General features: G+C 34.2%; 1 protein-coding gene across 4 annotated transcripts in view; it reads left to right on the top strand.

Annotated features, from left to right (window-relative positions):
* Positions 1–12,451, top strand: part of SNX7 (sorting nexin 7) — a 205,365-nt gene that overhangs the window by 16,531 nt on the left and 176,383 nt on the right. For all 4 annotated transcript variants that reach the window (XM_081025196.1, XM_081025194.1, XM_081025195.1 and 1 more), the window contains exon 2: positions 9,160–9,342. In XM_081025196.1, the coding sequence (XP_080881322.1) occupies positions 9,160–9,342 (183 nt within the window). The remainder of the gene's footprint in view (positions 1–9,159; positions 9,343–12,451) is intronic.

Below are 12,451 nucleotides of genomic sequence, written 5' to 3'. Positions count from 1 at the left end.
ACCATCACTTATGAATCCATTCTTTTATTTCTAGTCTTTTCTAATTTCCAACAGTGCTGCCTTGTATTTACTCAGATGTGTGATATATATATATATATACATATACATATATATGTATATATATATATATATATGTGTGTGTGTGTGTGTGTGTGTGTGCCGTTTTCCCAAAAATAAGACCTAGCCAGAGCATCAACTCTAATGCGTCTTTTGGAGCAAAAATTAATATAAGACCCAGTATTATATTATATTATATTAATTATGTTATATTAATTATATCATATTATATTATATTATATTTATTATATTATATTATATTGTATTATATTTATTATATTATATGATATTATATTATATATTATATCCGGTCTTATAGTAAAATAAGACTGGGTCTTCTATTAATTTTTGCTCCGAAAAACGCATTAGAGCTGATGCTAGGTCTTACTTTTGGGGAAACACAGTATATTAGATATTGATTTATTCTTGCTTTAGATTTCTATTTAATGTCATGGGAAACTGAAAAAGTGAATTCAGTGACAACTCCTGGAGATCATAGCTTGATGTATGTTTGTATTGGCAGTTAGAATGTCAAATGCTGGTTCCTTCACTTAACAGCAGTTAGAGTTTGAACAAGTGATTTAAGCCTCTCCATTTCCTCATCTGAAAGCGGGGATAAAAGAGTACCTACTCAATAGTATTGCTCTCTGGTTAAAAAACAATGATAAATAATAATAAAGGGAAGAAATAGAACATACCCCGCAGAGTCATGGTGAGGTTTACATAAGACGATTCACATAAAGCCTTCCAAGAGACAATGAATACATCACATTTATTCATCCTCGTTGTATCCTCTTCTTCACCTTCTATGATCCAAGGTAACATACGACCTCTTGAAGAGGTTAGAAGTGATAACACTGAACCTCAGAAAAGTGACTTGACTAGGTTCATACAGTTGGTAGAGGTCTAAACTTGAATTAAGTTGAGCTCTGCCTGACTGTGGACACTTTTTCTTTTAATATACCTCTTTTTTTTTGCTGAAGAGAATAAAATTATTATATGAAAATTTTCTATGTTCAGTATATGGTTTTATAGTTCACAAAACCCAAAGAAGTCCACGGACATTCAAGGCAGCACTGTTAGAAAATAAAAACCTAGAAACAGACAAATGGATAAATAAATTATGGTCTGTGCCTGTAAGGGCATAGATACTACATACCCCTGGGAATTCGGTCAAACAAGAGTAGAGTGTTGTATGCCCCTTTATAGAACATGACACCGGCCGGCTTATCCCCCAATCACATTTTCAACAGTGTTTCACAGAAGGCCTTTCTACTTTTTATTATTATTATAAGCAGGCAGATTGGAAGGAGTTGTAAACCAAAACACAGCTGGTAAGTCTAAATTTAGGCCCACCAAGATGAGTGTCCCTCAGAACAACAAGGCTTCTTCAGCTCCTTCCACTTTTAGTTGCTTTTTTACCAGATGTCTCTTGGTGTGCGTGTTTCACGGGCATCAGCAGTTTTATTTGCATGGCCTTTTCATGCTAGTATTCTGATTTATCACACTTCTCACATTGATTTTTTCCCCTCTACTTGTAAAAAGAAAATAGCTATTTGTGCACAGATGGTACATGCGATTTAGTGTTATCAGAGTAATTCATGTTATATTTATGAGATGTTCCTGAGTGGCATTTTAGTGAGGAATATTAAGGAAGGACACCTCTTAGAGAGGCCCTATGTCATCTTTTAACCTGTTTCTTTTGGTTTTATTTCCAGAGTACTCAAATATTGGCAAGTCATTATTTGTTTTAAATTTCAGCTATGTGTTTTATTTATTTCAATAGTAGAACTTTGGAACCATCTAATAGCATTAAAGGACGGAGGCAAAACATTTCTCAGAAATTACTGGAGTTGACTGTTAACCTGTAAAAAATGAATGAATGAAGCAAGGATGGATTATTTTAATCATAATTCCTTCCTTCCTTTCTACCTTTGCATCCTTCCTTAAATTTTTATTGTGTAGAACTCTATGTACAGATATGCTATTAGCTTGCTAGGGTTGCTGTAACAGTGTACCACAGATTAAATATCTCAAACAACAGAAATTTATTTTCTCACAGTTCTGGAGGCTAGAAGTCTGAAATGAAGATGTCAGCAGGGTTGGTTCCTTCTGAGGGCATGAGGGAAGGATCTGGTACAAGCCTGTCAACTTGGCTTATGATGTTCATCTTCTCCCTGTGTCTCTTAACATTGTCTTCATTTTACAGACGTCTCTGTGTCCAAATTTCCCCTTTTTATAAAGACACCAGTCATATTGCATCAGGCCCGAACCCAATGGCCACATTTTAACTTGATTACTTCTGTAACGACCCTCTCTCCAAATGAGGTCACATTCTGAGGTACTGGGGGTTAGGGCTTAGCATGTGTATTCTGGAAGGACACGATTCAACCCATTATGAATGCTTATAATTGACCAAACGTAACAACAAGGTAAACTCATACTTAATTTGTAAGTGACTTTGTCAGGAAATTCCAATGCCATGCTACGTAACACAATTCTAATGTTAATTTATTTTACAAGTCACTTAAATGTTTTCTCTTACAGTAGATGTGTTGAGTTGGAGTAAAGAGAAAAGACAATGATTTCCTGTAATAATTTGGCTTACTTCTCTATTACCCATATTCAGTTCTAAGTCTGAAACCATCCCAAAATACTTTGGTGGCGTGCATGTGCGCACGTGTGGGTATACATTATCTAGTTATAGGAAAGGTATTCAATGTTATTTAAGAAATAGAGACTTACCACACAGATAATTACCTTTCTGCTTTAATCTATTGATGAAAAAAATAAATAGTTGTATTTTCATTGTCTAAAAGATCGTAAGGTAATGTACATAGATTCAATGCTAAGAATGAATAAATGTATAAATGAAGATTGAGGTATGGGAGAGAGAGAACAGGCAGGAGAAAGAGGCAGGCATTATTGTGGAGGAGAGAACTTTGTTTGGAAAGAACAAATTTTAATGATCCATTTCTCTGAAAAGCATCAACGACAAAAGGTTAAATGGAGTTCTTTTTGGTTAATTGCTTCTTTGGATCTTCTCTATCACTTATTTTCTTCACTTATTCATGTCCAAATGTAAATCTTTCAAGTATCATCAGTATATTTTCTTTTCTTTTTTTGAAGTGAATATAAAACACATTGGATAGTCAGTTTTATTGAGGTTTTAAGAATGTTTTTGAATGATTCATAGTAATTTAAATCCTTCTACTGAAATCTTGGATGTTGCTAAATTTCAGCCTGTAATTTTCTCCCTTTGCTAGTATTGAAGCATATTTTTATGACACCACACTACACTCATTGGAATTGTGAGCCTTTGTAAATTCATGCAGATCTTTCCCACTCTACAAAAGGATGCATTTTAAACAGAAGAAATAGAATGCTAAATTATGTAGTAGGTAAAAGAAGTGGGATGTGGTGAGTTAAGAGGGTGACTGCACAGAATGCCAAGGCACATGGTTGTATGCAATGTCAGTAAAATTTAAAATACGTTTGCCCATCAAATTAAAATTTGTCAGCTTAAAAAAACTACCATTTATATGAAATGGTTATTGAAAGAGATTTTTGTACATGCTGATTGCACATTTATTTGGAACCTGTAAACTCTGTTTTTAATGACTGCTTAGTATTCCATTGTGTTAGCATCCCATAATTTATTTTGGCAATCCCATTTTCATGTGATTTTGAGCATGTTTTTAAATTTCCTATGTAACTATGCAGCTTTGATGAGTTAACAAACAAAAAAAATGTAATCCAAGGTCCTGCCAAAGTGGCCTTAGACAACTCTTAATTTTTTACAATAGTTCTTACTGTCTCTGAACACATTACATACAATGTTGACTAACAATTTTCATATTTTTTCAAAATGATATATTTATTTTAGAATGCTTGGAAATACAGAAACTCACACAGAAAAAGCATTAAATTCAAGAGCAATCCCAACACCTGGAATAAATTTTGTTAACATATTTTGTATAGTTTCTAAGGTTGTCCACACATGCACATTGCAAGTGTTCTTCCCTCTCTACTTCCCCTCCCCGGTCTGAGACACACACACACACACACACACACACACACACACACACACATACACACACACACACTTTTTGTTTCCTACTGTCTGGCCCCCCTCTGCCATACATACACATATATACATCAGAATCTACTTGGCCACAAATTTTATAACCTGCTATTTTTCTATTAGTAGCATATTTTTTCCAAGTTACTATATATTCTTCTAAAACATTACTTTTAATCATTTTAGTGTATTCTATTGTATGGATAGACTTTATTGTATCCTATCATAGGGATATACCATAATTTATTTCACTCAACTGTTGTTGCAAGACATTTAGTTTCTCTATGTTTTTGTGTCTGATTAACCCATCTGTAACTTGTCCTTAGTTTTTTGGTCTAAATCATGACTAAATGTTTTTTTCTTTCACAAATCATTTTGTAATCACAGCAACCTGAACCTTTTTAATCAAAACAACCATTGTTGTTGTCTTCAGTTAGTGTGTCCTGCCATATTATTTCTTATATTATTGCATTGAAGGTTACCCAAATCCTGAATTATAGTTCACATAATTAACTTTTGGTGTGGAAAGAGCCTTGAGAACAGTGCTCTGGATATTACTGATGCTTCAAAAACATTTAAATTGAATTGTTTTGAGGGAAAAGCTAGGCCATATAATGATTTCAAACATTTTTTTCATTTATAGTACTAAAAAAAAGTAACTTTTCTTAAAATATTGAAATTTTGCTACATTTTCCTGTATTAATGCATTTGCAAATTGTTAGCCTTGTGAGAGAGATTTTGGAGATTTTCAAGTCCAGCTCCTTAGTTTAACTTACAAAGGCTGAATTAATTGTTCAAGGTTACCTGCGTAGTCGGTGGCAGAGAAAGGACTAGAACCTAGTTTTTGGCCTTCTTCTAATGATCTTTTTCACTCAGGACTGGCCGACTCTGTTGCTAAACTAAGATAGGCTTTGTTGCAGAATTAATTTCTAAGTGTGTCAGTTAACTTTGGTCCTTTTATAAAAACTGACAAATATTTGATTTTAACATATATTCTTCTGGAGAAAAAAGGAATCTAAAAGAAAGTACAGAGTTGAACAAGTCATTACTACTACTGAAGAAATAACTCAAAAGGTTACATTGATAGTGTTAGTTTTATCTTTGCATAGGAGTGAAGTATTATTTGTATTTAAAATTTACTACATATTATCCTTTTGATTTATTTTTAAATTTTTATTTGCAAAATAACATGCGTTCCCTTTCCTTTATTTAAAAACAAACTACTGAAGCTGCCTGAGGAGACCACCATTGTGTCCAAGGAAGTGGCCAATGGGATTGGGGCTGAGGAGGATCCAAGATAGTTGGGAATGAGAATAAGCCTGCCTTGGCCTATGTGGTCAGGGCTGAGGAGGCAGCTGGCATGGTTGAGAGACTGATTAAATACAGGGGGATTGAGCAAATAAGTAAATATATTCAGGGTAACGGGAGCCAGGCTTCTCTCTGCCGGAGAAAAGAGTTACAAATATGGGAAGGGGGAAGGCTGGAAAAAGCCAGGTGGTCTCAAATTATAATTGGAGGTATCAGTGTGAACTCATGGCATTTAATATCTTTATATTTCTATCTGTATATATCTAGAACCAGATGTGTGTATATGTGTTTATATGTGTGTATGTACGTAGGTATATCATACATATATTTCTTAGCATTTATATCTTGGTTTCTAAATACCGATCTCCTCTAAAAGGAACCAGAGTTCCTTGGAGAAATGTCTGATTCAACGTGGGGCAGGGAAAATACAAGATAAACCTGAAATATCTTTTTATGCCAGACAATAAAGTGCTCAAGAAATAATAAAAATATAACAGAAACACACAGGTGCTAGTTTTAAGGGACTCCCACTAGGTGGGTTTTGGACACTTGGAACATCAAAATAAATTACGATATATTAATAGATTATTATCCATTGAATAGCATAGGAATCTGTGAGTCTACACTCATATAATTAGTTGACTAAATAAATAAATACTCTTCATCCTCCTTAGTAGGAAATCATGATAATATCAAAATTGAAAAGCGAAAAAAATTTAAAAAATATATATATGTTATTTGCAAGATGGGACTCAACAAGGAACAAAAACAGCTAATGAGTTCTGAATGGGTTTCTGAGGACCATGAACTGGTACTAGCAATACTGGGGCACAGTGTGCTGCTTTTTTATTTTTAATTAGTTTTGTTTTATTTTAAGCCTGGTGGTGGAATGAACTGACTTTTGAAAACTATAAATATACTTTTCATTTTGAAATAATTTTGAAATAATTTCAAAATTGGAGAAAAGTTGCAAGAAAACCACAAAGAACCTAGATTTCCCAATTATTACCATTTTCACAACTTTTGCTGTCTCTCTCTCTCTGTAAGTTGAGTAAATTGGAGACATGATGTTTGTTGTATTACTCCTAAGTAGGTCTGTGTATTTAAAAAAAAACAAGGACACTCTTCTACATAATCACAGAATAAATATCCAAATCAGAAAAATAACATTGGCACAATACTACATTCTAATCCACAGACCCTTTCAAATTTCTCCAGTTGTCCCAATAACATTTTGTAGAGAGAAAACACAAAGGTTCTCCCCCTTTGGTACAGATTCTAATCCAAGAACACGTGTTGCATTTAGCTATTTTGTCTCTTCGGTCTTCTTCAGTCTGTAACAGTTTCTCATCTTCCTTTTTCCATAATGGTATTGCCATTTTGAAGCTTTTGTAGGTACTGTCTTCTCCTCTCAAACATATACATATATTTTTCTTATTATTTTAATATAATTTTATCACCATTTTAGTTAAGTTTAGGATTAAGAAGAGTTTTTTATTCACAGTCAAGCCATATAATGAACTATGATTACATTTTCATTCTTGTACACCTTTATTTTCCTGAATGTTCATCATTCATTCATTTTCTCTCTGTCTCTCTTTTTTTATCCCTCTCTTTCTCTCTTGATTTCTCTCCCTCTTGGCTTTTTTTGCACCGATCATAATTCATCTACAAAATCTAACAAAGCATCTTCTCATTAAATTGAAACATATCAGAAAAAAGAAAAACAAACAAAAAAACCTGAAACTAATAAAAAAAGAATCATAAATAAACAAACAAACAAATAAACAAACAAATTTCAGGTAATATACCAGCCTCTCTTTCCTTCCCTCCTTTTTTTCCCCCTTCTCCCTGTTTCCTTCCTTCCTTTCCTCTCTCTTTCTCTTCACCTCTATCCCTCCATCCTTCCTCCCTCTCTTCTTTTATTCTTCTTCCTTCTTCATCTCCCGGCCTCCCTGGAGTCTCTGTCTTTCTGGTTCAGTAAGTTTGTTCTCTAGGTCTGCTGCAAAGCTGTCAGCCTGGGACATTCTTGTGTTATCATACAGGGAATTTCCTTTAGTTCTCTTTTCTGTTGAATCTCCTGTTTTTAGACACTATTTCTTCTCCCTTATTTTGGAAAAGCAAAGAAGCTTCTAAAAAATGGCTGCATGGGAAGTCAGTTTTTTAAATCTTTCATATCTGAAATGGTTTTATTGTATTTGTATACTTGAATGGCACTATGCCTGGCTAAATAGAATTCTAGGTAGAAAATATTTTCCTCTTAGAAATTTGAAGATATTACTTTGTTGTTATTTAGTTTCTAGTGTTCCCATTGAGAAATCTGAAGCTACTCTGATTCCTAAGATTCCTATTGTATTTCACCTGTTTATATTTTTTCTGGAAGTTTAAAATCTCTACTATTATGAAAGATCAGAGAGATGGATGCTTGTAGGAGTACTACATTTTCCTTCTTCATTTTCTGGAATTCCTTTTATTCAGCACTGTCTGCCTGGATCCTTTAATTTTTAAAAATGCTTTCTGCTTTTCCATCTCTTGTTCTTTTGGTTCAACTTAGTTCTTGAATTCTGTCTTTTAAACTCTAGAGTGTTTATCCCGCTATCATATTTCAGTTTTCATGAGCCTCCTTTTTTACTGATTTTGCTGCTGTTCTTAACTTTTTAAATCTACATAGCACCTATTTCATTCATGAATTTGATATCATTCTTATCTCTGATGACTTCATCTGTTTTTTAAGCATTCTTTTCTCTATTCTGTCTGCTTCCTGTATTTTGTTAGTTTGTGAATCTTTCTTTCACATCAGAGGCTTTCCACATGTTTAAATGTTTGGTAGTTCCTATAGCAGGTAATAAAAAGTTGAGTAGCCATTCAGCATGCAGGGTGGAGCAACCCTGCAGGGTGGTTGTGCAGAGACCTGGTTAATATCAGGGGACTGCACTGTCAGTTTTTTCTTGGAATGGTAGGCTAAGACAGGAAGCCTCCTAACACCTTGCTGCCACCATTCTTGTGTCCCAGAGAGGGCTGGATATCTTTCCATCTAGGAGGCAGGAGTTTCCCTTGATATCTATATTTTCATGGTGCCTATCCTGACTGGTGCCCTTAAGTTCAGAGACATTCCAGAAAGCAAACTTGTAGTTTTCTGCAAAATTGAGGAGGAAAAGTCACCTGATCGCATGGATAGATGAGGGAATCTGAGGTACTAACGTTATTTTTCTTTATTAGCTTTTCAAACAATCCTCGGTTTTAGCTCCACCAGCGCTCTATGTCCACGGTTTCTGGTGCCTTGAATTCTTGAGGCTCTAGGGTATTGTCTGTCATAAATGTGCCTTCTACTTCCTAATTTACCATTCTCTCCTAGGTTTACTTTTCAGCTTTCTCTGCACTACTATTTCAGTTACCACACGACAATCAGAGTTCCAGTTTCCAAAGAAAAGTAAATTTTGTTTAGTCTCTTATTTTTACCTTGAGGGTTTATGCCTTTTTATAATTTTTTGTCTTATCTTGTTTTTATTTGTTTGTTTCTTTACTGTCATTTTTAAAGTGGGACTTTAAGAGGAAGCAGAGATAAAAAATACATTTTCAATATATCATATTTAACCAGAAGTCCAATTATCCTTCTTGTTCTTGACATATTTCATTAATATTTGTGGTGTCTCAGAAAATGGATTTTAACTATTTTTCTATAGATATTAATTTTTGAATGTTTTATTCCTTAGGATGCCTCTTTGATGGACATGAATTCCTTCAGCCCTGTGATGCCAACCTCCCCTTTATCAATGATAAACCAAGTCAAGTTTGAAGATGAACCAGATTTGAAGGATCTATTCATTACTGTTGATGAACCTGAAAGCCATGTTACTACAATTGAAACTTTCATTACTTACAGGATTATTACTAAGGTAAACATTTAATGAACATTTTCTTGAATGCTCTTGCTGCCCTTGAACTTTTGGAGTGCTTCTTGTTCACTGTAACTCTCAACATTAGAGAATCTTAGCTGAATTGACTTATTTTTTTTCAAGCATGTTGGGTAAGACATTGCATCTTATCTACCCTTCATTTGTTCTATGTCAAATCAGTGAAATTTGAGTTAACTTGCGTAATCATCACTCATTTTTTAGCAGTCATGCTTCTTAAAACAGGTATGTTTTAAGTTTTTAGTTTTAAAAATTATAAAAATTATAAAGAAATATCTTTGGCAAATAAGAGCCTCCATTTGCTAATATAGAAAACAAATACTTAAAAACATGATGTAATATTTTGCATTCACATTTCTCCTGAAGACCACAAACAATAATTTCATTTATTTTCCTAAGAAGAGCAAGTGGCCTCTTTGTCTTATATGTGAGATACCATTCAGTAGTTCCAGGGCAGATAGGTCCAGAGCCCACGTCTCCTTAGCCCTAGGACAAGGCTCTGCAAACAGACTCTACCTCTGACAGAATAAAATGACCAAATAGTGTACCATTTCCAAAAGTTCTTTATAAGTTATAATGCTTTGTTTATGAAGCCTCACGCTACCTCTCTTTTGTAGCTGACAAGGTTTTGGACCATCTTCTAGTGGAGCCTCCACAGAGGCTGCTAGTCGTGTTTCATAACAATGTATGTATCTGACCTCATCACTTAGATTCTTAAAATCCTTGGTTGGTACCTCATTTCCTACAGAATAAGTGCCAGCTGCTTAGTATGACACATGAAAAACTTCTTAGTCTGGTGCCAACCCACCATATAAGACTCTTACTCCCCACTTTTAATACCCCTATTTTCCACTCATTGAGAATTACTTCTGTTATCTGAATACTCAAGGGTATTGCTTGTTTTCCGGACTTTGCATATGCTTTTCCTTCTGTCTCGTTTGTCTTTCCACCTCTTAAACAGAGGAACTACTGTTTATTTTTCAAGACTCAGGTCAAGATGATGCTTGCTCCTCCCCTTGCAGCCTGGAAGTCCTTTCTTCTGTTGCCTCATACTGTTCGAACTGAATTCTTAAAGAATATGAAACACTGGAGTCAGTGTAGTAAACAATGAAAAGCCGCTATTTAATCCTTCTAAGCCTCAGGTTTTTTTAGTCTATAAAACTAAAATGGTAAAAGGCTTGGTTCTTTAGAGTTGCTCTGAGAATTGATTTAAGACAGGTAATCAATGTAAAACACTTAGCGAAGTGCCTGACACATAAGTGATCAGTAATTGGTATCTGCCCATAGGTGAGTGGATAACCATGTGTTTATTTGTGTTCATTCCCAACCAATATGGGAGCTCAAGGAAAGTAATTATACCTTAAGATTTCCACAATTCTTAACACAATCGTTAGGGTAGAGTAAGTAAGCAAGGAACTTTTTGGTGAATGAGTGAGTGAAGAAACATTTAGTACATAGCCACATCCAGAGGCTGCAGAGCAAGGCAGATGGAGTTGAATAGTGATTCATCTCCTTCCTTGCTCTGTGCCTTGGGCAATTTACTTAACCTGCTATCATTCGTTTCCTCGTTTGATAATAACAGTAATAACCTTGTAGGGTCTTTGTAATTATTTAATGTGTTAATACAGACATACTGCTAAGAATAGAGCCAGATTTCTTCTGTTACTACTGTTAGAATCATCCATTATTATCATCCTTCCTAACAAAGACTTTGTGAAACTCAGTTACTTACCCATCATGTGTTTCTCTCAGAAACACACTCTTTATAAGCCACTCTATCAATTTCATTCTGATCATAGGCATATAATTCTTAGGGCTATCCATATTTCCACCATACTTTAAATATACTGCTGTACATTGTACATGCTACACATGTTTTCTGTTATATTTTTGTGCATCTCTATATAGTGATGGCAAACTATCTTTCAGTACAACTATTGTAAATGAAGTTCCTTTGTTCTCCTTCCCATTACTTTTACTTATATAGACATCTTAGTATATAGACTATATCTCTACATACAAGAACATGCATTGCAGATACAAATATATAAATATTTACTGAATGTGTGTTATGCCATCAAACATAGTATTTCCTTTTTGTTCACTTATTATCATTTATCTATTTACTCACATATTCAACAAAGTTTTGTTGAGTGTCAGTTATGTCCCAGGTATTGTGCTTGTATATTGAGACTACATCAACAACCAAAACAGACATATCTTCCAACTTCATGGAGTTTTAATCTAGGGAAGGGGATGGATATTAAATAATGATATGCTTAATTATTTAATTGTAGTTATAAATGCCATCATAGAAAAATATGGGATTTTTTTGAGCATTGGGTACCCCATGCAATATGGCAGTTCAGAGATGGCTTCTGTGAGTAAGTTTTAGTTTTATAAAAATTTATATTCACGGACAATAAGTTTATGAGGATAAATGCACATATACATAAGTGTGCATACTTAAGAATACTTAAGAATGACCTGACTGTCAATAATTGTGAGTATCAGGAAGCCCATGTTCCCAGCATCCCCTTATAAGAAATTACCCTTTAGTCTCCAGGTTAGAATACCTGTGATGATAGCTCTAAAGAAGAACTTTTTGTTTGGATATAGAGATGTACTTCCCTTAGTACACACAGAAATTAGAACTAAGATTTAACAAGGGTCTTTCTTCTTACATCTTTATTATGAAGACAAACTCATAAATAACTGCCAGTGTACAGGTATATTCTTGATTCTAATTCATTTTCTTTCAAAAACAGTTGTCTAAATCCTCGGAGCTAAGAGTTATCTGTTTGCCCTTGACCAAATGTCAGTGTTTGTTGAGTGAATGCATTTTGGGGTATAGATCATGAGTCCACTAGTCCTAAACTTTAAGTACCCAAGCTTTTATGGTCAGACATGAAAAAATAAATACCATTTACAATGTAGCTTCCATGGAAAAGTGTATTCTCGATTAGAAGCATTATTTGTGCTCCAAATTAGCTTTTTAGAACACATGTTCTTATGAGTTAACGATGAATCATCAAATCCCATTATTCCTACAGTTTGGAAGCTTTCATATGTCTTCTAATGACCAAAATTG

The sequence above is a fragment of the Rhinolophus hipposideros genome (genome assembly GCF_964194185.1).
Source record: "Rhinolophus hipposideros genome assembly, chromosome: 19".
NCBI classification, from domain to species: Eukaryota; Metazoa; Chordata; class Mammalia; order Chiroptera; family Rhinolophidae; genus Rhinolophus; species Rhinolophus hipposideros.
This window is presented reverse-complemented; position numbering and strand designations above follow the sequence as displayed.